General features: G+C 44.8%; 2 protein-coding genes across 5 annotated transcripts in view; one reads left to right on the top strand and one right to left on the bottom strand.

The window, feature by feature from the left end:
- The window catches only part of SPOUT1 (SPOUT domain containing methyltransferase 1), a 60586-nt gene extending 51193 nt beyond the window's left edge, over window positions 1-9393 (top strand). For 3 of the 4 annotated variants that reach the window (XM_075835188.1, XM_075835190.1, XM_075835187.1), the window contains 12 exons: window positions 3061-3286; window positions 4204-4246; window positions 4325-4450; window positions 4845-5004; window positions 5090-5179; window positions 5610-5659; window positions 5753-5883; window positions 5990-6059; window positions 6513-6611; window positions 6689-6791; window positions 8197-8344; window positions 9223-9393. In XM_075835188.1, coding sequence (XP_075691303.1) covers window positions 3257-3286; window positions 4204-4246; window positions 4325-4450; window positions 4845-5004; window positions 5090-5179; window positions 5610-5659; window positions 5753-5883; window positions 5990-6059; window positions 6513-6611; window positions 6689-6791; window positions 8197-8344; window positions 9223-9297 — 1125 coding nt within the window. In that variant the 5' untranslated portion in view covers window positions 3061-3256 and the 3' untranslated portion in view covers window positions 9298-9393. Of the gene's footprint in view, window positions 1-1432; window positions 1566-3060; window positions 3287-4203; window positions 4247-4324; window positions 4451-4844; window positions 5005-5089; window positions 5180-5609; window positions 5660-5752; window positions 5884-5989; window positions 6060-6512; window positions 6612-6688; window positions 6792-8196; window positions 8345-9222 lie in introns of all 4 variants that reach the window. The other variant, XM_075835189.1, reaches the window with a different exon arrangement.
- On the bottom strand, window positions 9366-24340 carry ENDOG (endonuclease G). The gene is made up of 4 exons (XM_075835191.1): window positions 24288-24340; window positions 22971-23513; window positions 9872-9981; window positions 9366-9779 (listed from the first exon to the last, which is right to left on the bottom strand). Exons 2-4 carry the CDS (start codon window positions 23439-23441, stop codon window positions 9497-9499), a joined length of 864 nt encoding a protein of 287 aa, XP_075691306.1. The 5' UTR covers window positions 23442-23513; window positions 24288-24340; the 3' UTR covers window positions 9366-9496.
- Between the last annotated feature and the right edge of the window lie 472 nt (window positions 24341-24812).

Below are 24812 nucleotides of genomic sequence, written 5' to 3'. Positions count from 1 at the left end.
GCGTTTGCAGGCAAGTAGCTACATCGACTTACCTGCAAACGCCGATGCTGCTGCAGAATCAACTGTAGCCTCTGGTGCCGATGTGTCCTCGCTCGTCCGACACGATGCAGGACCTGTGAGTGACGTCACAGCGTGATCTCTCGAGCACACGCTGTGTCTGCACTGCCAGAAGCTGGGTGTTAACGAACAGAAGTGGATGATACTTCTCGTCAGAACGCCCAGCTAGTAAAAGTATTAAAAACGCCCCGATGTACGCACATAATACACGCCCAGTTGGACTTTTACTTTTAAACACGCCCAGTTGGACTTTTGCAAGCCTCATTTGCATAAATACAAAAATGGTCATAACTTGGCCAAAAATGCTCGTTTTTTAAAAATAAAAACGTTACTCTTATCTACATTGCAGCGCCGATCTGCTGCAATAGCAGATAGGGGCTGCAAAATCTGGTGACAGAGCCTCTTTAAAGCTGATTTGGAGCCCACCAGTAGCTGCTTACGACAACATGGGTTAATTAACAGATATCATTTATGGATTATAATAAGTTATGAGCTTTGTGCATCTTGATAACTGCATAATGTACATGTTTTGTATAGATTGATGGTAGGCCCGTAGATTATTTTCCTTTCCAGGGCCCAATATACTGTAGTCCGACACTGGGGGTCTTTAATGTCCTGTGCAGATACAGAGTAAGAGTCCCCTTATACTGCCCGACGTGGGCCATGTAAACGAGCGCCGATCAACCAGACAGCTTGTTGATCGGCGCTCGTTTCTTCCTTTCACAATGAGCTATGTACAGGGACGAGCGCTCGTTATTACCATCACTCGTCGCCATACATTTCTATCATGTCGGATCACATCTCGCTGTTTACACAGTGCAATGATTGGGAATGAGCAATCTTTGATTGCTCGTTTGCCCTATTATTGGCCCGGGTAAAAGGGCCTTAAAAATGTGAAAGACTTCGCTGCCAAGCTACAGCAAACACTGTGCCTAGAAGATCCTTGGCCTCAATGCTGTATCAATAATAGGGTCCCCCACCAATCATACATCATTACTGGTTAACTGGGCCCCTCATATGTGGCAGAGGGACATTAGGCCCCCTTAGGCTTCAGGCCCGGGTGCTGCGACAAATTTTGCACTCCCTATAGTTATGCCACTGCTGGGCATTAAAAATGTTTCCTACTTAGTAAAACATACAAACAATACAACAAATCAAATATATGTCAAAACCTTTAGGTATAAAGTTAACATGAGGTTTAAAAACCAGAAGTAAAGCAACATCTGAGTGGAGAATCTACAAAAGGTGCTGCTATGGTGTCCTTAAAAGCAGAAACTTTTTTTCTAATCCTGGAAACTCCTTTGGGGTACATTTCTTTAGGAAATTCTGCTACTTTTCTATTTTTTTTTCGTTGGTTCTGACACTTTTCAAACAGTGGTCGGGGCTTAGCAGAGCCTCTGCGGACGGATACATTTATGAGACGTGGGATCCGTGTACGGAGGTGGCTGGAGCGAGATGTAATCCACAGATACAAGAAAGGCAAAGATTCCAGCGCTGGTATCCACACGGTCTGTACGATACAAAACGTTACATTTATTTGGCAATAATTCTTCCCACGGCAATTTCTCTTCATAGATCAGACATTAGCTTACGCGTTTCAGACATAGGTCCTTAGTCATAGCTATGACAATTATGACCTATTCGCCTGTGGATAGTTGATAATTGGCGATTGTTTTAGACACATTTCTGCGTCTGCGACACTAAACCCAAAACATTCATTTCTCTCTGAGCCGTATAATCCTACAGGTCTCCTCCAGTCACCAATTCGGGTGGAGTCATATAGCTGCTCATATAAGACGAAGGACAAAAATTATTTCACTTATCATAGGTCGTCCATGAATCATTACCAGAGAGAGAGCTATAGAGAGGTGAAAGGGCAGAAATATCCAAAGTACCATGTACAATAAACATAAAACATGCCAGATAGAGATTACAGTTATTCTTAATCATTTTCAGCTTTAGGATGAGTTCAGACTTTCAGACGTTGCTGCAGATTTTACCCTTTAAAGTGTGAAAATCCACGGCAAATCTGCAACATTATAGACATGCTGAGGAATTGAAAATCTGCATAAGGCTTCGTTCACATCTGAGTCACGGCTCCGTTCCGACGTTCCGTCAGTGCTTTCCGTCAGAACGGGACCCTGACTGAAACAAACGGAAACCATAGGTTTCCGTTTGCACCACCATTGATTTCAATGGTGACAGATCCGGTGCTTTGTCTGACAGTTGTGCAAGGGTTCCGTCGTTTTGACTAAATCAATACCGTAGTCGACTGCGCTATTCATTCCGTGAAAACAACGGAACCCTTGCACAACGGAGACAAACGGAAACCATTTGCGCCGGATCCGTCACCATTGAAATCAATGGTGATGTAAATGGAAACCTATGGTTTCCGTTTGTTTCAGTCAGGGTCCCGGGAAGCTCCGGCGGAACGTCCGAACGGGACCCTGACGCAGATGTGATGAAGCCTAACATGCATGCTGAGAAGGGCAAAACGTGCACGTTAGTGGGTTGTGGGTTGAATGATTATCCATCCAACATCATGTTAAACTAGGAGTGAAGAGGGGGTGCATTTTGAAACACCTGTCTTGGGCATCAAGAGAGCTTGTACCACCCCTGCGAGAACCACGGTTGATTCAAGACGGCAAGCGAGCATCATGTAATATATTATCCCAATAGAGCGTGGGTCGGAGTATGCCGCAGGTCTCCACTCTAGAGGGGGTTCCTGAGTAATTAACCCCCATCCTCCTATTCTCCATATGCTGCCATAGGTCATGTTTTGCACAAAGTGGACAACCCATTTAAAGGAGGGGCACCTGTAGCTGAGGCACCAATAAGGGTATCTGTGGCTGGGGCACATTGTTATAGAAGGCATCTGTGGGTGCATTGCAGTAACTTTCAGGTCAATAAATTGTGAATTAAATGTAGTAATTTCAGGGGTTGTACCATTTTCTACCCCACCCCAAAGATGTTGTTTTTACTTTATTTTCTCTTCTATCCCAGGTTTTTGGAAATGTAAAACACTCCCAATATAATAAGCCCCCTACTCTGATCCCTGTTTCCTGTCGAACGTGACGTGACGCTGACTGCAGTGCAAGACGCCGACCACAAGAGGGCAGCAGCCGCCGCCGCCCGACTAACCCTACGGTTGCTAGGGAGTCCTCTCAAACCGGAAGTTCTCATCACACGTGGAGTAAACATGGCGGAGAAGAGACCGAGGTTGCAGCAGGTGAGGAGGTTTACACGGCAGATCTGTAGTGAGAGCGGATATGAGGTCCGCACATTCGGGGCCTCCTTGTAATATGTATGCTATTTGTGATGCCCTTATGTACAGCGGTGATCCGAATGGCACTATCCCTTTAAATACATCAGGAGCACAGATCTTTCCCTGTCAATAGTAAAATGTATCAGTCTGGAGTGTAGTTCGCAGAGAAATAGACTGGATACATTGTAACAAACTCACTGACAGCAAGCAGAAATCTAAGCATGAGGTATTGGAACAAAGTATATTAGGAAGTTGCTGAAATTTTGGCATAGTGATTAATGCGGTTTTCCCAAAATCATAAATTATCACCTATCAACAGAATAGGTAATAATTGTTTGATCGCTGGTAAGAACGGGGGTCCCGAACCCACAGATCCTCCTCACTGGTCCATTGAAAGGAGCGGCGGTCCAGCATGCAAGCTGCCGCTCTATTCAAAGTCTATGGGAATGATGGAAACAGCTGAGTACAGTGCTCGGCTGTTTCCGTCATTCTCAAAGACAATGAATAAAGCAGCGGGCACTTGCTCGACCACCACTCCGTTCACTGGACCAATGAGGAGGATCTGTGGGTTCGGGACCCCCGTTCTTACCAGCAATGGAACCCCAGCAATCAGAAAATTATCACCTATCGTGTGGATACCCCTTTAAAGCAACCCTCAGAGCAACTCTGATACATTGCATTATGTCTAGTACAGGACCTAAGGGGGCGGTGCATGACACAGGGATACTTGTTGTTCTTTGACTCCTTGTGTCATGTACCCTACACCAGGCATAACACATTGTATCCATTATGCCCGGGGTGTTCCTTTTAAGCAGCGATAAAAATACTTCACAAAAGCTCCAGCCTCGGATAGTAAGTCTCTTTCTTTCTGTGTGTTCCAGGAACCTGAAAAGAAAATAGAGTGGAGAAAACAAAAGGTGCAAAGTAAGACTTGTCCCTTCATTGTCAGATGCCGCTTGTCCTTTACATGAGTAACTACCTGACCACTTGTGTGAATTGCAGGAAAAGAGCAGAAAAAACAATGGAATGAAGCAAAATTGCTGAAGAAGTTAGAAAAGGCTCAACTGCAGAAACAGCAAGAAGCCGAGAGACTGGAACGGGAGGAAGAGGCGAAAGGAGAATCACATGGTACAGTCCAAAATGTTATTTTACTTCTAGATGTCTTAATACTAACAAGCCAACAGGAGGCAGTGCAGCCCCGAGTTTTCCATTGCGGGGCCATAAGAGTGCCAAGTCCCTCTGGACCAATCAGCCAAGAGAGATCACGTGGCTGCTGTGGCACTCCAGCTGTTCTGACGCTACAACTTGTCACAGGCTGTTAGGGCATGCTGGGAATTGTAGTTTCACAACAGCTGGAGCGCCACAGGTTAGAATCCGCGGTTTGGGCCCCTGAATAGGAGGCCCATTCACTATTACATGCAATTGAAAAAAACTGCATATGCAACCTAGACTTTCCTTATGTCTATAGCACAGTTAATACCATGGTTTGATAATGGCGGCCACCATTGTGTTTCCTCCACAGGTCGTCTGTACACAGTGAGCGTGGCGTTGCCTGGTTCCATTATGGATAACGCCCAGTCACCAGAGCTGCGTACGTACCTGGCTGGACAGATAGCTCGGGCATGTGCCGTTTTTTCTGTGGATGAGATAGTGATATTTGATGAGACTGGTGAAGGATCAAAGTATGTACAGCATAATTGAGGGAGTGCATAAGGTCAGTCAATGATGAATCCAATCTGTTCTTACCTTATACATCTTCCCTTTCAGAAGCGTGGAGGGAGATTTCGAGGGAGTTGGAAAAAAAGGCCATGCATGTGTTCAGCTGGCACGTATACTGCAGTACCTGGAATGTCCACAGTAAGGACAGAGCATTTCCACCCTGAAATACAAAAACAACTCTGAAGCGGAATTTGTAGGAGAGTCCAAGTCAGAAATCCAAGGCTGACCCTTTGATTTCTGACGCGGATCTGCACGCAGAATAGTCGTCTTCAATTCGGTTAATCTGCGCGTGGCTTCCCGACGCGGATTCTGCATCAAGAACTTTTTGTCACCCCATGGCCTTATAGGTTTCCTTTGTGTAAACTTGAAACTTCCGCAGCACAGGGGTTGAATACTTTTGCAGGACACTACTGTATAAATATATGCCATTTCTGAGTCTGTGGAACATTAGATGATGCGTTCAGGGCACACTTATCACTATTGGGACACCTCACTAAATACTTGTTCGCTGATGACCTTTGTTGTGCCTCTATATATGTGATCTTTTGCACATTCTGTCATTTTTTAGGTATTTAAGAAAATCATTCTTCCCTAAACATCCGGATCTGCAGTTTGCAGGTGGTTATACGATGTCTGGACTACAGTCAGGTTTTTTTTTTTATGTTGTATCTTTGCAGTGATGTCATCCTTTTGTATGTCTACGCTTTCTAGGGCTCCTGAACCCCCTGGACAGTCCTCACCATGTAAGAATTGATGAGGAGTCGAAGTACCGGGAGGGTGTTGTGTTAGATCGACCAACCAAACCGGGCAAAGGCTCGTTCGTCAACTGTGGAATGCGGAAGGTACCGAGAACTGCATTTAATTTGTAAAGTTCTGCATCTCCAGTTATTTTCCATGTCGGATTTTGAATGCTGTCAGGAACCCTCACCACTTCTCATCTCTTGGTAGGAGGTGCAGATTGACAAACAGCTACAAGCCGGAGTCCGAGTTACCGTTCAGATGCAACCTGAAAAACCAGGTAAATTGTCTGCTCAGATGACGTGTATCCTACATATCCGATCTGAATGTTTATTTGTCCATTGAACACCAGAGACATCACTCTAATGTATATAGCCTGTAAGGCAAAATGTTAGAAACAGGGAATGCTGGGAAGTAGTAGTTCAATGATGAAATCAGTGAAAGAGGAAGTAGCTAGCTTCTCCTCATTATACTTTGCAGCCTGGATACTTGAATGGGGACAAAAGTGGTGCTGTTTCTGGGGTTGGGGTAGATCAGGCCTTAATCTCATTCTGGACATGTGACTGGAGTGTAACGGAAGGAACTGGTAAGGTATAAAGTGCCTCTCGGCCAGGGTATACACTACCAGGCCCAATATTGTTAGCAACAGTAGCTAATGCAATGTAAAGACCTGAATGTCTTCTATACACTGAACTCTCCGCTTTATTCTTTGTTGTGTATGATAAATTTCTAGACCAAAAAGTTGGAAAAGGAATTGTGGTCTCGCCGCAGCATCCAAGGACAGAGGACAGCATGTACTGGGGGTACAGAGTGAGGTTGGCATCCTGCCTCAGTGAGTATCAGGATCCAGTCATGATCCTATGTAGTGTGTGCCGTGTGCTGCAACGTTTAATCATCCCTGCATCTTAGGTGCTGTTTTCACAGAATGCCCCTTTAAGGACGGCTATGACCTTACTATTGGAACCTCAGAACGAGGGAGCAGTGTGGATGATGTGACGCTGACAGATTTCCGGTAAACATGGGAGGTCTTTTTTTTTTTAGTACACGTGATCGGATCTGATCTTTTTTTTTTTTTTGTATCCTGGTATGTTCACACGCAGTGACCAAAAACGTCTGAAAATACGGAGCTGTTTTCAGGTGAAAACAGGTCCTGATTTTCAGACGTTTTTGTAACAACTCGCGTTTTTCGCAGCATATTTTACGGCCGATATTGGAGCTGTTTTTCAATGGAGTCAATGAAAAACTCCTCCAAAAACGTCCCAAGAAGTGACATGCACTTCTATTTCGCGGCCGTAAAACCCACTGAAAGCAATAGGCAGATGTTTGTAGGCGTATTAGGGGCGTAAAACGCCCGAATTACGTCTGAAAACACTGCGTGTGAACATACCCTGACAGCTGTGTACATGAAAGGACACATGGCAATAATCAGGAACGAACGCTCTTTAGGATAGGCCATTAATATTAGATCTGTGGGGGTCCAGCTCTGCACCCCTGCCAATCAGGTCTGAAGGAGCCGCGGCGCTCATACGAGCGACGCAGCCTCTTCATTGTTTACATGGCATTCGCAGCTGCTGTACACAATACCCAGAAGTGGTGCAATTCCTTGCACAGACGCTACGAATGTAACTGCGTGTGCAAGAACAAGAAGGAAAACCATGTAAAGAGCTGATCGATGGGGGTGCCGAGAGTCCGGACCCCACCGATCTAATATTGATGGCCTATCCTAACGATAGGCCGATAATATAAAAAACCCAGATAACCCCCTTTAATGACGAAGCAATTTTTTCAGTTATTTCATCGTCTCATTCATAGAGCCGTAACTTTTTTTTTTTTTTAATTCCGTCTACAAAGCTGTAGGAGGGCTTGCTTTTTGCAAGAAGGGATGAAGTTTTCATTGGTAAAATTTAGGGGACATGGGACTATTTTTTTTTGGAGAAGGGGAAAAAAAAAAAAAGCATTTCCGTCATTGATTTTTGCCTTTTGTTCCTAGTATAAAATTGACAGGCAGACTATTATGCCATGCCTCTGGACCTAAGGGCCGTCGAACCATCTGCCATGGCAACCCATCGGTGCCCCGCGATCGCATTCACAGGCCACCGATGGATGGGTGTTAGAGGGAGCCCTCTCCCTCTGTTAGACCACTTAGATGCCGCAGTTGCTATTAAACGTGGCATCTGAAGGGGTTAAACGGCTGCAATCAGAGAAAAATGGAGTCGCAGTCGTTAGAGCAGGTGCCCGGCAGTCATCAGGCTTATTGCAGTGCGCCGTAAAAAGGCTTATTCATGAGAATAGCGCCACTCAGTGACCGACGTGAAAAGGGGTATTGGTGGTCACTAAGGGGTAAAACTGTTTTGATAAGTAGACTTTAAGTGTGTATATTTAACAGCTCAGTGACCTTATGTTCTTTACATTGTCAGGCATGGACTGGTTGTGTTTGGTGGCCTTCGAGGACTAGAAGCCAGTGTGGACAGCGACCAGAACCTGTGCATAGAAGAACCTAGTGTCTTATTTAACCATTACCTGAATATGTGTCCAGGCCAGGGCAGTCGGACTATCAGAACAGAGGTAAGTGGCCAGTAGTGGAACATACTTCTGCATACAATATATCAGATCTACATCATTTCTTAAGATTCGTAACCCTGGGTGGCTCTTTTCCTACCCCTGCAGTAATTTAAATGGCCCTGTGTATTACTATGACTCTCTTCACTTTCCCCACCCTGCTAATATTTACTCAGCAAGGGCGACAATGAGCATAGAATGAAAAATTCCGTATATCCTGCTGCATGATGGGAGCAGAATTTAGAAAAATACCGTCTTTGATTTTTACTTAAAGAGGCTCTGTCACCACATTATAAGTGGCCTATCTCCTACATAAGGAGATGGGCGCTATAATGTAGGTGACAGCAGTGCTTTTTATTTTAAAAAACTATCTATTTTTACCACTTTATTAGCTATTTTGGTTTATGCTAATGACTTTCTTAATGCCCAAGTGGGCGTTTTTACTTTCGACCAAGTGGGCGTTGTACAGAGGAGTGTATGACGGTGACCAATCAGCGTCATGCACTTCTCTCCATTCATTTACACAGCAGCATCACGTTCTTACTAGAACACGATGTGCAGCCACATACACAGACATTAACGTTAATCAAGTGTCCTGATCATGAATACACATGACCTGCAGCCTGGACGTCGTGTGTATTCAGAATCCTGACACTTCTGAATCTTTTCTGTTAAAACTACAAGATAAAGCCAGAGATGAGTTTTCTCACTACAGTGTTATTTATACCACCTCAGTTACAAACCGTAGGGAAGGGGCCAAAACATTTTTGCTGAGAGTGCTTCTTTAAAAGTCAGAAACACTTAACACTTTCAGTACTGGTGATATCCTCTAAGTTCCTCATGTAAGTTTCAGTGAACTTCTCTATTTTTTTTTTTCTCTCTAGGAGGCCATATTGATCTCTCTCACTGCCTTAAAACCCAGAATAGAAAATGCAGTTCAGAAACTCAAGGAGAGTTGAACTTCGCCCCCCGTTACTATAGCGTGTGACATGTAATATCAGTGGAAGAAAAGACCTCACCCAAGTCATCAATGAAATCATTTTATTATATCCTTCTGCTGAATCTTTTTTAACTATAATCTGTAACTGTCCATAAATGTTTCTAGATATTAGGCTGCTCTCCATTTACTAATGTCCATGTGGCTGTAGGTCCAGACTGTCACTTTCCTCCTGCTGTGATGGCCTTCAAGTTGTTTGAGCTTCTGAGAATATTGGGAACAAAAAGTAAACCGGAGGCTCGCTCAATACTCTCAATCGGGACCAAGAAGCGATCCAAGGGCATCTTATCATCTACAGGACAGTTAGGCATCACATAGGGTCGCAGTTCCATCTGTCCATTGTATTTCTCCAGGACGACCACCTTGAAAAAGTGCGTGGGGACGGCAATGTGGTTTGCTCCGATGACTTGGTATCTCACATACGTCTTCCCGTCTGCTTCCGTTCTGCAAAGAGAGTGTTAGAATATGTCAGTAAGGTAAATGCGTTTCTGGACTCTCCCATGATTCATCAGTGTCATCGTCATCACATGACTTACTTTGGTAAGAACAGGGGCCCGGTGCACACATACACATTCTTGTTACTCTTGGTCAGGCCACGGCAGTATTTCTCCAGCTTATTCCACGCGTACTGATTAAGATTTGGATTCTGTAAGAGCAAAGCGGCACAAGTCAATACCCACAAGATTAGCTCTAGAGCAGCAACCTGGGGCGCTCCAGCTATAGCAAAACTACAACTGGCCACGGCTCCACAGGTTCAGATGGCAGGAAAACCTGTCCGCCGCATGTTGCTGTGTGCCCAGACCACTGAAGATTAGTGTCATATTTATGTGGCCGTGTTATCTTCAATTTCACCTGGAAACTGCAGCAGCCTGTAATACGATTTAATTAAAGTACATTGGTCTAGACATTGTGATGATACTTTTGCATATTTTACGTAAATGATCTGTTGCTTTTGGATTTGCTGGGAGCTCATAGGGGAACGTGCACTCACAGCTATTGTAGACATGAGCACAGGCATTTCCTCAAGTTACAGTAAGCCACTGGACTGGTCTAGAACTTCCACATTCCAACCGTATGTTTCTTGCCACAAGTGACGAGCGTGTTTATTGAGGGATCCGTGAAAACTGACAAAAATAGGACATGTCCTATTTTTTCACTGGCCCTTCACACGGTCTGTTAAAACAACGGCCGTGTGAACAGCCCCATAGAAATACATGCAGTCGTGTGACAGCCGTAAAAAAAACAGCCGTCGCATGGCTGAATTATACGCTTGTCTGAATAAGGCATAACTGCGTTTTTGTCCTCCGTTTAACGTATATGCAGGTAAAAGTTCCTAACGGAGGCTGTGACGGATGCTTAACAGTGTGGCCATTTTCACGATGCTAAACATCACGCCCCCTTGCCATTTAGTTAGATAGAAACACCCCATTGACACTTCAGGGGCTTATTTACATATCTGGCGCCAAATATAACGGCACTGATATGTAAATAACGGAAGTAGTTAGAAAAATCATTTCAAGTGAGACTGTGTGTGTGAAGCCCGGCCTATTACATGCTGCACATGTATGGGCAGGTGAAAGGTTCTCTTTAAAGAGGCTCTGTCACCAGATTTTGCAACCCCTATCTGCTATTGCAGCAGATAGGCGCTGCAATGTAGATTACAGTAACGTTTTTATTTTAAAAAAACGAGCATTTTTGGCCAAGTTATGACCATTTTTGTAGTTATGCAAATGAGGCTTGCAAAAGTCCAAGTGGGTGTGTTTAAAAGTAAAAGTCCAAGTGGGCGTGTATTATGTGCGTACATCGGGGCGTTTTTAATACTTTCACTAGCTGGGCGCTCTGATGAGAAGTAACATCCTCTTCTCTTCAGAACGCCCAGCTTGTGACAGTGCAGATCTGTGACGTCACTCACAGGTCCTGCATCGTGACGGCCACATCGGCACCAGAGGCTACAGTTGATTCTGCAGCAGCATCAGCGTTTGCAGGTAAGCCTCTTTAAAGAAAATCCCCAACCAGTGTGGTCACCTCTGTCTAGGCAGCGGCATAAACTGACGCACACGCACACGCTAGTCCTTCTCAATGAATTAGAATATCATTGAAAAGTTAATTTGTCAGTAATTCAAAAAGTGTCTCACATATTATATAGATTCATTACACACAGTGTGATCTATTTCCAGCATTTTTTTCTTTTAATGTTGATGATTATGGGAACAGTTACTGAAAACCCAAAAGTTAGTGTCTCAGAAAATTAGAATATTATATTTGCCCAATTTCAAAAATGATTTTTAATACCAAAATGTTGTCCTACTGAAAAGTACGTACAGTATATGCCCTCAATACTTAGTCGGGGCTCCGACTCTGCATGAATTACTGCATCAATGAGGCGTGGCATGGAGGCGATCAGCCTGTGGCACTGCTGAGGTGTTATCAATGTGGCGTGGCATGGAGGTGATCAGCCTGGGGCACTGCTCAGGTGTTAGCAATGCGGCGTGGCAGGGGGGGGGGGCGATCAGTCTGTGGCACTGCTGAGGTGTTGTGGAAGCCCAGGTTGCTTTGATACCGGCCTTCAGCTCGTCTGAATTGTTGGGTCGGGTGTCTCATCTTCCTCTTGACAATACTCCATAGATTCTCTATGGGGTTTAGGTCAGGTGAGTTTGCTGGCCAATCAGGCGCAGTGATACTGTGGTTATTACACCAGGTATTGGTAACTCTTGGCAGTGTGGGCAGGTGCCAAGTCCTGCTGGAAAATGAAATCCGCATCTCCATAAAGCGTGTCAGCAGAGGGAAGCATGAAGTGCTGAGAAATTTCCTGGTAGACTCTGGACTTGATATAACACAGTGGACCAACACCAGCAGATGACACGTCCCCCAAACCATCACTGACTGTGGAAACGTCAGACTGGACCGCAAGCAACTTGGATTGACGCCTCTCCTCTTCCTCCAGACTCTGGGACTGAGAGTTCCAAACTAAATGCAAAATTTACTTTCATCTGAAAACAGGACTTTGGACCACTGAGCAACAGACCAGTCTTTTTAACTTCAGGACTGAGCCTGTTTTGGCCTTCAGGACGAAGCCGATTTTTAAAATCTGACATGTGTCACTTTATGTGGTAATAACTCCGGAATGCTTTTACCTATCCAAGCGATTCTGAGATTGTTTTCTCGTGACACATTGGACTTTATGCTACTGGCAAAATTTGCCCGATAGATTCAGTATTTAATTGTGAAAAACACCAAAATTTAGCGAAAAATTGCAAAAATTAGCATTTTTCTAAATTTAAATGTATCTGCTTGTAAAACCGATAGTAATACCACACAAAATAGTTACTAGTTACCATCCCCCACATGTCTACTTTAGTTTGGCATCGTTTTTTGAACATTATTTTATTTTTCTAGGACGTTACAAGGCTTAGAACTTTAGCAGCAATTTCTCATATTTTCAAGAAAATTTCAAAAGGCGATTTTTACAAGGACAAGTTCAGTTCTGAAGTGGCTTTGAGAGTCTTGTATATTAGAAAGTCCCCATAAATCACCCCATTTTGAAAACTGCACCCCTCAAAGTATTCAAAACAGCATTCAGAAAGTGTATTAACCCTTTAGGCGTTTCACAGGAATTAAAGCAAAGTAGAGGTGAAAGTTACAAATTTCATTTTTTTTATACAAAATTCATTTGTAATACATTTTTTTCTGTACCACAGAAGGTTTTTCCCCAAAAATTTAACTTATTATTTATTGCCCAGATTCTGCAGTTTTTAGAAATACCCCACATGTGGCCCTAGTTCGGTCATGGACTGAAACACAGGCCTCAGAAGCAAAGGAGCACCTAGTGGATTTTGGGGCCTTCTTTTTTTAGCATATATTTTAGGCACCATGTCAGGTTTGAAGAGGTCTTGTGGGGCCAAAACAATAAAGACCCCCAAAAGTGACCTCATTTTGGAAACTACACCCCTCAGGGAATTTATCTAGGGGTATAGTTAGCATTTTGAACCCACAGTTTTTTTGCTAAATTTATTTGAATTAGTTTGTGAAGATGAAAATCTACTTTTTTCAAGGTATAAAAGAGAAAAAACACCCCAACATATGTAAAGCAATTTCTCCTGATTATAGCAATACCCCATATGTGGTAATAAACTGCTGTTTGGACCCACAGCAGGACTCAGAAGGAAAGGAGCACCATTTGGATTTTGAAATTCTGATTTTGCTGGAATGGTTTTCAGTGCCTTGTCGCGTTTGAAATGCACTGGAGGGAACAAAATAGTGGAAACCCCTGGAAAGTGACCCCATTTTGGAAACTACACCCCTCAAGGAATTTTTCTAGGGGTAAAGTTAGCATTTTGACACCACGGTTGTTTTGCTGAATTCATTGAAATTATTCTGTAAAGGTAAAAATCGACTTTTTTTCTGAAAAAAGGTAGCCATTTTTAATTTTTACAAGGAATAAAGGAGAAAAAGCACCTCAACATTTGTAAAACAATTTCTCCCGATTACGGAAATATGCCATATGTAGTAATAAACTTATGTTTGGGGGGGGCGTGGCCTAGAGGTGAATGTGAGAGGACGTGTGTGACCGGAGCTCCTGCTGTAATCATCCTTTAAGGTCCATATATCCCGTAAAACTCGGGGAAAATAGCTTCCCTAGGGGCTTACCAGAGTCTGGAGGTGGAGGAGCACGAATACCCGGTCATAATGACGCGCTCTAAGAAGCAGAAGTCGCCGCCAGCGAGTCCCGGGTCCCGCGCTCAAGATGGCGCCGAGGAGAAGGAAGGCCGCAATAGAGGCCTCCGGCAGGAAGTTGTGGAAAAGCTGGAGAGGTTCGCCCGCACGCCGAGAGCAGGGGGGGCGGCTGCACAGCAGCGAAAGTCGGCTGGAGATCAGGCAGCTGGAAGCTCATCATATGGATCCAGGTATTCTCCTTTGGCGGGGGACATGAGAAGTGAGGAGGAGGAGGAGGAGGAGGAGGAGATGAGTGGCGCCATGCAGGATCAGCCAGGTGCTGGAGGGAAAAGTGGAGTAGGGAAGGAGGAACCCTCCCTAAAGGACATTTTGGCAGCGGTGAAGCAGAATTCTATGGTTCTTAATACCTTAGCAAGTCAGATGGGTGGATTGAAGGAGGACATTTTGCTGCTCAGGAATGATTTGCAGAAAGTTGCGGAACGCACCACTGCCGTGGAAGGGAGAGTCTCAGACATGGAGGATGCGATTCCTCACATAAAGCAGGATGTACAGGCACATTCGCAGGCAGTGGCGACATTGATGGCTAAGACAGACGATATGGAAAATCGGCTGAGACGAAATAATGTGCGCCTTGTGGGGGTTCCGGAAAGAGTGGAGGGAACGAATCCGGATGACTTCTTTGAAAAGTGGCTGATAGACACATTTGGTAGAGAGGAATTGACCCCTTTATTTGCGGTGGAGAGAGCGCACAGGGTGCCGACCAGACCTGGCCCTCCCGGAAGGCCGCCGAGACCGGTGCTGATAAAGATTCTACATTATAAAGATAGAGACAAGATCCTGAGGAAAGCTAGAGAACGTCAAGACATCTCCTTTAATGGGGTGAAAGTGTCCTTCTTCCCGGACTTCTCTTTGGAAGTACAACGGAAAAGATCACAGTTTATGGATATAAAAAGACGACTAAGGGCATTACAAGTGCAATATTCCATGATGTATCCTGCCCGTTTGAGAGTGGTGGCGCTGGGAACAACTTCCTTTTTTGAGACACCGAGAGAAGCGGTTAGATGGTTGGATAGCCATGAAAGTCAGCTGAGACCGGCAGAGGGACGGCGTTGATCCGGAACAGACCGGCTGGCAAAAGGAGGCTGGGGATGCAGGACTGAACCAGGTGTCGTAGGAAAAATTGCAAGATTTGGCATTTGATTGGACTTGGAGTTGGAGGGCATGGTTGCGGGGACCGCGGAAGACCGGAAGAGGAGGAATGTGTTTATGGACATTGAGGGGTATTGATATGCTGAAGGGATGGTAGTTTATTTGTAAGAAAATGGCAGCGGGAGGGATGGTCAGTTAAGCGGGAAAAGCACATAACGAGTTATGGCATTGTTGAATGTATGGTGGGCGGAGTTGACCTGCCGATGTTTGTTATGGGTAATGGCAGATACGTTCTGTTGCCCCAACCCTTGGAAAGGGGTAGGTTTACGGGGGAGGTTGCAGGGGGGGGAGGGGAGGTTGCAGGGGGGGGAGGGGAGGGAGGGAAAGAAGACCCAGCCGGTCGGATATGTAAAATTAAGAGAACAGGATAGGAGGAGCTGTGATATGTTGAGGGATGATGGGATCAATTAATTGTTTGTCCTGGAATGTACGGGGCCTGCGGGAAGCCAGAAAACGACAGGCGGTATTTGATTTTATTAGAAAACAGGAGTCGAAGGTGATAGGACTACAGGAGACACATATGACTAGGGATTCAGTTTCCATGATGCATAGGGCCTGGGTAGGCCATAGTTTTCATTCTTACCATACTACATATTCAAGGGGGGTGAGTCTTCTCATACATAGGGCAGTGCCATTTGTATGTCACGACTCCTTCCAGGATGGGGAGGGGCGGTATGTGGGGGTACACTGTACATTGTATCATTGGAATTGTGTGTTGGTGGTGTTGTATGTACCCCCTCCGTTTTCTAGCGGATGTATCAAGAAAGTGGTGGAGGAACTGGCTAGGTACCCGGAGGTGCCGTTAATAGTGATGGGGGATTTTAACGCAGTATTGAATACCAATATGGATAAATTTGGCATGACAGGGGGAGGTGTAACAGCTTTTGGCCATCTGGTTGCTGAAATGGGCTGGCGGGACATATGGAGGGATAAACATCCAAATAGCTTTCAGTATTCTTGTGCGTCTTCCACATATCAGTCTTTATCCAGGATAGACTTAATCTTGTGCTCACCGACAGCGGTACCATTTGTAGCTCAGATAGAATACTTGCAAAGAGCGTTATCGGATCATTCTCCTGTGTTAATGAAGGTAGAGACGGAGGAGAGGACAGGGCGGGGGCAAGGGTGTTGGAAACTTAATGCCTTTTGGCTAAAGCTGATAGACAATAAACAAATTTTAGACCTCATAAAGGAGTACTTTCAGTTCAATTCAGGAACGGTACCGCAAGAGATACTGTGGGACGCGATGAAGGCGTGGCTGAGAGGGGTGTTCATCCAGCACATTTCAGCAGTAAAAACACGGTCTAGACAATTAGGAGAAGCACTGTTGGGAAGGGTAGAGGAGACAGAAAGGCTGCATATAATAGATAACACAACAGACACATTGAAGCATTGGGTGGAGGCGCAGCGGTTGTTAAAGCAACATCAGTTGGAGAGGGCAGATAACAAAAGGATGTTTTTAAAACGCCAATATTATGAGGAGGGGGAAACCACTGGACGGTTACTGGCAAGGATGGCGCAGGCTCAGAGGGAGAATAATTACATACACACCATTAAAGGGGAGGGGGGGAGGTTGGAGACTGATACAGGACAGATTTTGAAAGTGTTTCAGCAGTTCTACTCGGATTTGTATGCCTCTAGGGCAGAGCACACGCCTCAGCAGCTGGAAGAGTATATAGGGGAGATAGAATTTCCTAGGTTGGGGGGGGAGGAGAGAGGGACATTGGAGGAGCCAATATCTCTGGAGGAAATACAGGCGGCTATAGGGATACTAGCCAGTGAAAAGGCGCCGGGGCCGGATGGTCTTCCGGTGGAAGTTTTTAAGGAATATGGGGAGGAGCTTGCGCCGCAGTTACTGGCCACTCTTTTAGATAGCTTTGATAGGGGGCGGCTTCCGGAAACAATGTATGAAGCGACTATAGTAGTTCTGCCTAAAGAGGGGAAGGATCCTCAACTCCCGGGCTCTTATAGACCAGTCTCACTGCTGACGGCGGATATTAAAATCATGGCGAAAGTATTGGCGCTTCGACTAGCTAAAGTAGTAGCTGGGGTGGTACACGGAGATCAGGCCGGTTTTATGCCATCCAAATCGACGGCGGTAAATCTGAGGCGGCTGTTTTTGAATCTACAAGTTATGCCGGATAATCGTGGGGGGAGAGCCATAATGTCCTTAGATGCGGCCAAAGCATTCGATTGTGTGGAGTGGAATTATTTGTGGTCAGTTCTGGAAAAAATGGGATTTGGCCCTAATTATATAAAATGGGTAAAATTGTTGTATGTAGCCCCGACAGCAAAGATAAGGGTGAATGGGGTGTTATCGGATCGGTTTGCGCTGGAGCGGGGAACGCGTCAGGGATGTCCATTGTCCCCATTGTTGTTGGCGGTGGAACCCTTGGCGTGTGCAGTGAGACAACATGAACACATTCAGGGGTTGAGATATGGGGGGGTGGAGGAAAGAATTGCATTATACGCAGATGATATGCTGCTATTCATGGCGGATACCGAACGCACATTACCGTTAGTGATGGCCCTAATTAAGCGGTTTGGGAAATATTCAGGACTACTCATTAATTGGTCAAAATCGGCCCTAATGCTCATGGACCCGGGGGATATTCAGAATGGGGAAGAGGAGGTGGAGATACCTGTGGTGAAGGAGTTTAAGTATTTGGGGGTGAGGGTGACGGCGAAAGTACAGGATTATATGTCCCTTAATGTAATGCCACTGTTAACAAAGATAAAAGCCAAAGTAGAGGCGTGGAATAAGTTGCCCCTATCGGCTCTGGGTAGGACAAATTTGATTAAAATGATCCTTATGCCCCAGGTGTTGTATGTCCTACATAACTCACCGGTATGGATCCCCAAATATTGGTTCAGGAGATTGCATAACCTTTTTAGAGACCTAGTATGGAAGAAGGGGGTACCTAGGATTAAACTGGAGAAATTACAGCTGCCAAAGGAGGAGGGGGGCCTGGCTGTTCCCAATGCTTGGGTGTATTATTTAGCTGCCCAATGTCAGCATTTCTGGGGGTGGGAGCAGGAAGAGACATGGGGGTCCAGTGCGCGCATCCTATCATATCTGGGGGGGGGGAGAACCCGTTGGCAGGACTGGAAGCGCACAGATATAAACAGATGGCGAGTACCAGACCCACTCTGCTTCTCATACATAAGGTGTGGTGGCAGTGCAAGCAATTGCTGGGGATAGGGGAGTGCACTAAATATACACCGCTCTGGAGGAATGCTTATTTGGGGGAATTGGGTAAATTGGAAGGGATGCAGGGGTGGGAGCAGCAAGGCATAATACGGTTGAATCAGTTGTATGAGGGAGACATACTCAAATCTTTTCAGCAAGTAAGGGAGGAGTTTCAACTGGACTCCCGCATGTTCTATCAGTACCTGCAGATTCGGCACGCAGTGCAGACACAAGCGGTCAGTGTGGACCTGACGATGCATGCAGCGGGGGTGTTGGAGCATATTGCAAAGGCAGTATCATCAAAAGGATTAATCTCATTGGTTTATCGCAGGTTATTGGTGGAACATCTGGGAGATCCTATGGCAACAGTGAAAGCAATATGGGAGAGGGATGTGGGTCCTATTACAACAGACCACTGGGAGGCGGTATTGGCAGCAACATGTACGTTGTCCATTAATGTAGCACAACGAAGATTGCAGTTGTTTCTGATACATAGGGTGTACAGGACCCCGTGGGTGCTGAAACAAATGGGATTAAGAGCGGATGCAAAGTGCCCTAGGTGCCCGGAAGAAAAAGCAGACATCCTTCATATGTTCTGGACATGTGGGAAGCTGGGGAGTCTGTGGACGGAAATATTGGAACTAGTGGGGAGAGTGTTTGAGGTACAGATCCCATGGGATCCGGTAGTAATGCTGCTAGGGTATGTTGGAGATTTGGGGGGAGATAGGATGTCAGGGTTGGCAATTGCTAAAATACTGTATCAAGTTCGGAAAGGAATTGCAAAGCACTGGCTGGATGCGGAGCCACCATCAAAACAAGAAATCATAGGGGCACTTAACTCACAGGTTCTGATGGAGTATAGGATATACTCCAAGAGGGGGTCCAGGGTCAAGTTCGACAAACAATGGGCTAGGTGGATTGATCAATCTGGGTATGCTTCTGTGGAGCTAATGACACTAAGGCAACAAGTGCAGGTATAGGGCCACTGAGGGGAGAGGATTGGAAAAGTGGTACTGAGGAGATCGGCTGGGGGGGATACAGGGGGGAGTTGGGGGGAAGGGAATGTTTGGTTAAATGTAAAGAATTGGGTCTGTTGAAAATTGCTTGTACACTGTATGAGAACGTACAATGACCTGTAATAATGTGGAGTTTTGTTGAATAAACTTGAACTGATTAAAAAAAAAACAAAAAAAAACTTATGTTTTGACCCACATCAAGGCTTAGAAGGGAAGGAGCGCTATTTGGCTTTTGGAGCTCAAATTTAGCTGAAATGGTTTTTGGGTGCCATGTCGCATTTGCAAAGCCCCTGAGAGGCCAAAACAGGGGAAACCCCCCAAAAGTGGAAATTACACCACTTAAAGAATCTATCTAGGGATATAGTGGGCATTTAGACCCCACAAGTCTTTTGCAGGATTTATTAGAATTAGGCCGTGAAAATGAATATCGACATTTCTTCCACTAAAATGTTGCATTTTTTTCAATTTCACAAAGGATAAAGGGGGAAAAAGCACCCCAACATTTGTAAAGCAATTTCTCCCGAGTACGGCAATACCCCACGTGTGGTCATAAATGGTTTTTCATTAGAAAGTAATTAACCCTTTCTGGAGTGATCCATTTTTTTCTTTTCCTTCTTAGTTTTTTCCTCCCCGCGTTCCAAGAGCCACAACTTTTTTATTTTTCAGTCAATAGAGCGGTATGAGGGCTTATTTATTGAGGGACGAGCGGTCGTTTTTATTGGTGCAACTTTTTGGTACATACAACTTTTTGAGCACTTTTTATTACATTTTTAGGTAGAGCCAAGGTGACCAAAAAAACAGCCATTTTGCCGTTCTAAATTCTTTATTTTTTACGTGAGACGCTCCATACATCACCCCCCACACTACGACATGCTATGTCATGGTGCGCGCAGGGGTTAATGCGCAGCGCATGGTGCGGAGTGAAAATTACAATTTTCCACTCATATGCCATTTTAGTGCATTATATGTTATGCCCAGTTTGTGCCACTGAAGACAAATAACTGAAAATATTAACCGGGTTCTCCCGGGTATGGCGATGCCATATCTGTGGACGTAAATTGGTGTTTAGGCACGCTGCAGGGCTCAGAAGGGAGGGACGCCATTTGGCTTTTGGGGCACAGAGTTTGCTTGGTAGTTGTTCTGTTTGGGGTTTTACTGGTGTTTCAGTTTATAATGTGGGGGCATATGTAATCTGTGCGGTGTACATCAGGGTATATGTTATCTGTGCGGAGTACATCAGGGTACATGTTATCTGTGCGGAGTACATCAGGGTACATGTTATCTGTGCGGGGTACATCATGGTATAATAATGCAGTAAATAAATAATAATCCGCAGATATGTGGCCAGTGTCGCACTTATAAATGGTGCCCGATCTTATCCGCTTTTGGACACTACACATTTTGCATCGCCATATTCTGAGAGCCAGAACGGTTTTATTTTTTCTCCACCGGAGCCGTGTGAGGGTTTATTCTTTGCGGGACAATCTGTAGTTTTCATTGGTACCATTTTGGGGTACCAGAAATTTTTTTGATCACGTTTTATTCCATTTTTTGGCAAGCAAGGTGACCAAAAACCATCAATTCTGACAATGTTTTTTATTTGTTTTTTTTATGGCCTTCACCCTGGGCTATAAATGACCATTATACTTTATTCTGCGGGTCGATACGATTACGGCGATACCAGATGTATATAATTTTTTTATGTTTTGCAGCGTTTGTGCAATAAAATCACTTATTTATAAAATAAATTAATTTCTGTGTCACCATATTCTGAGAGCCGTAACGTTTTTATTTTTCAGTCAAAAAAGCGGTGTAAGGGCTTGTTTTTTGCGGGACGGGATGTAGTTTGTATTGGTACCATTTTGGCGTACGTGCGACTTTTTGATCACTTTTTATTGTATATTTTGGGAGGGATGGTAACCAAAAAATTGTGATTCAGGCACTGTTTTTCGTTTATTTTTTTCGCGGTGTTCACCGTGCGGGAAAAATAATATTACAGTTTTATAGTTGGGGTCGTTACGAACGCGGCGATATCAAATATGTGTACTTTTTTTAACGTGTTAATTTTTTTCCTATAATAAAAGACTTATTATAGGAAAAAAAGCATTCTTTGTTTATGTCACTTCTAACTTTGATTTTTACACTTTTTCAAAACATTTTTATTATCTTTTTTTAACTTTTTTTACTTGTCCCACTAGGGGACACTTAGACTGGCAGCTCTGATCGCTGCTGGAACACATTACACTACACACGTAGTGTAATGTGTTCTAACTGTCATTGTGACGTAACTGTCACACTGACAGGAAGCAGAGGAGGAACGGCCGGAGGCTGATCCTCCGAGGCTTCCGTACATGGCAACCCGGAGGTCATTGTTTGGCCTCTGGTTGCCATGATAAGGATCGCCAGCCCCCGCAAATACATGTGGGGGGCTGCCGATCCGCTGTAAACCTCTTCGATGTGGTGATCGCAATCGACCACCGCATCGAAGGGGTTAATTGCCGATTTCAGCGGCGACAGGCCGCTGATCGGCAACGGGGAGAGCAGGGCTGACACCCTGCACAGTTAACCGCCGCTGCGGTGTAGCGCCGCGCGGCGGTTAACTTTTAAAGCGCGGACGTAACTGTACGCCCAGGTGCGCGAAGTTACTGCTTATCTGGACGTACAGTTATGCCAAGGTGCGGGAAGGGGTTAAAGGCTTAGGAAACCTTTGCAGGTGTTTTGTGTTGATTCGCTGATTAAAGTGTCACACCAGGAGGCTACAATCTGCACTTTTACTCAATATTCACATTTTCTGAGAGACAACATTTTGGGTTTTCATTAACTGTTAGCCATGATCATCAACATTAAAAAGACAAAAATGCTGAAAATAGATCCCTCTGTGTAATGAATCTAGAATATATGAGTTTCACTTTTTGAATTCAATTACTGAAATAAATTAACTTTTTGATATTCTAATTCATTGAAGATTAATATATATATATATATATATATATATTGATCACGCAACATGCACCATCACTGACACACTTGCAGTCACAGGTGACATTTCTGTGACTGAAAATTGGTTAAATTTATCTAAATGGAACTTGCAGAAATCTATAAACTCCAAAAACGACCACCGTCCGATGAATAGAACTGATATTCAGTCGCAGAAAATACTGCAACCCAATCTGCCGCGCTTGACAACCTTAGGCTGGGTTCACACGTGCACGTCCGTTACGGCTGAAATTACGGTGCTGTTTTCAGGAGAGAACCGCTGCGGAATTTCAGACGTAATGGCATGTGCAGGCGTTTTTCGCAGCGTCCATTACATACGTAATTGGAGCTGTTTTTCGCGTCTTGACAGCGGCGCGTAAAAAAAATGACCGGCACAGTACATCGTAAAACCCATTCAAATGAATGGGCAGATGTTTACCGATGCTTTGGAGCCGTATTTTCGGACGTAATTCGAGGCTAAAACGCCCGAATTACGTCCGTAAATAGGGTGTGTGAACCCAGCCTTACTCCTAGTGAATACACTGAATTTCAAGGCTAACAGAAACCAACCTGGGGGTAAACATTGCTCAAAATGAATGTCTCATCCATTGCCGTCTGGCTCCACCTGTGATTGGCTGCAGCTGCCAAATGCCCCCGGTCAAATCCGCTGCCTCGGTAGTCAGAGTTGGTAGCCCGGTGATAAGGGTGCACAGAGTCGTCATCTTTGAACTCACAGCCCTGGCGGTCGGCGCTGCCCTGGAGCCGTTCACCATTAAGCTGCTCCAAAACCCAGGCTGGGCCCCGAAGCCTAGAGTCATAGCTCAGTACATGGGATTGACGATTCTTGAGCTGAGTCAAACCTGGGAGGCCAAACCGGGTGATCCCAGAGGGAGGAGGCAGGGACACCTCAGAGGCTGCCTGAACTATAGGAGGGTATAGGATTTTATGTTCATCCTGTAGTTTCCAGCTTGTCAGTCCAGCACCAAGTGCAACTCCAACTGCCAGGGAGGCCCCAGAGAGCAGAACACTGCGAAGACTCATCTTCTAAGTCAATGTAGCGCCCCCTCACAACCGGTCTCAAGCAATGAGGCACCTTACACCCATTCTGGGATCCTATAAGAAAAAGTGGAACAGTGAACCCCGACATCCCTTAAAACAAGTCTTTAGCATTCTCTCCATCCATGTTGCAGGGGAAACAGCTTTCTATGATTAATCTATCCCATTGCAATAATTAAAAGGTATCTTTCCCAAATCAGTTCCCCTTATGCCCTAATAATAAGCAGATGCGTGCGTCTGCACCTACTATTTAGTTCCCAGATTGTGCGCTCTGTACATTAAAAGGGACATTTGGTTTAGAAAATCTATTTTTAAATATCCTGTTAGGGAATTCAGAGATAATAGCGTGCAATCCCTCATTGAAAGAGCCTCTCTTGCTCTGGAGGACCCAGCACTTTCATGTATTACAGAGATACGGTAGCCTATTGATTGCAATGACCGCCATGTAATTCTACATTTGCCCTGTGGTGGTGCTGCAGGAAAATTTAACAACTGCACCCAATTGACTGGTCCCTGCAGCCTCTGTGATCAGCTAACAAAAAGGGATTGTCCAAAGTTGACACCCCCTTTAATTCCTGTTGATGAGCTCAATTGGTCAATCAGGAATGCCAAATATATATTTATAAATACTAACTAAAGACCCCCTACTGCTCTTCAGTTCTTGTAGCACTACAGAACCCACAATGCCCTGCTACAATGTGACTCCAATGCCCTTGAATTGTCAGCAATAGTCCTACACATGGAAGTGTTACATTGTATCTTCTGAGACATCTAATAATATAGGGAAGGAGCACAGGTTACAATGTTCAGTATAGAGAAGACATTACTTACAGAGGCTCATGCAGTCAATGAGAGGAGCAACATGGAGGAGGCGCAAGATAAACCCACACGAGTTACAGGAAGACGAATCCGGCATTATGTGCACTTTGGTGACATCTAGTGGCCATGTTTTGCATTACAGTTTTATGTGCACAGCGGTTTGCATTACACCAGCAAAACAGTGTTAAAAATGAATTACAAATTGAAAAAATAAAAGTGAAAATCAAATTCTTTTAGTTTATTAAGCTTTTTGCACAATAAAAACAATCTTTACCAGCTCTTATGTATTCCTATGGACTGCGGCTGCCGCACAATAGTTGCTCTTGCAGCTATGGCACTATTCTATGTCTTCATGGCATAGTTCGGTAGTGGTAGGAATATTTAGGGCTTGTCCACGCGGAACGGAATTGCTGCAGGAAAATGAATGCAATTCCGCAGAAAGTAGCATAAATTCCGATTCAGAAAAAACACACCTTTTCCTGCGTTTTTTGCTGCAGAAAACGGTGCGTATTTTGCTGCGTTATTCTCAATGCTGGG

The sequence above is a fragment of the Rhinoderma darwinii genome, chromosome 8 (genome assembly GCF_050947455.1).
Source record: "Rhinoderma darwinii isolate aRhiDar2 chromosome 8, aRhiDar2.hap1, whole genome shotgun sequence".
Classification (NCBI taxonomy): domain Eukaryota; kingdom Metazoa; phylum Chordata; class Amphibia; order Anura; family Rhinodermatidae; genus Rhinoderma; species Rhinoderma darwinii.
The sequence above is the reverse complement of the archived record's forward strand: the minus strand, read 5'-3'. Positions and strand labels throughout refer to the sequence as shown.

Excerpts from the sequence above, each read along its gene's own strand:
- ENDOG (XM_075835191.1), bottom strand. The coding sequence starts at position 23,441 with ATGAGTCTTCGCAGTGTTCTGCTCTCTGGGGCCTCCCTGGCAGTTGGA. Across the intron at positions 9,982-22,970 it reads TGAGCAATGTTTACCCCCAG|AATCCAAATCTTAATCAGTA; the intron begins GTTGGTTTCTGT and ends TTGCTCTTACAG. Across the intron at positions 9,780-9,871 it reads GGGCCCCTGTTCTTACCAAA|AACGGAAGCAGACGGGAAGA; the intron begins GTAAGTCATGTG and ends CTCTCTTTGCAG.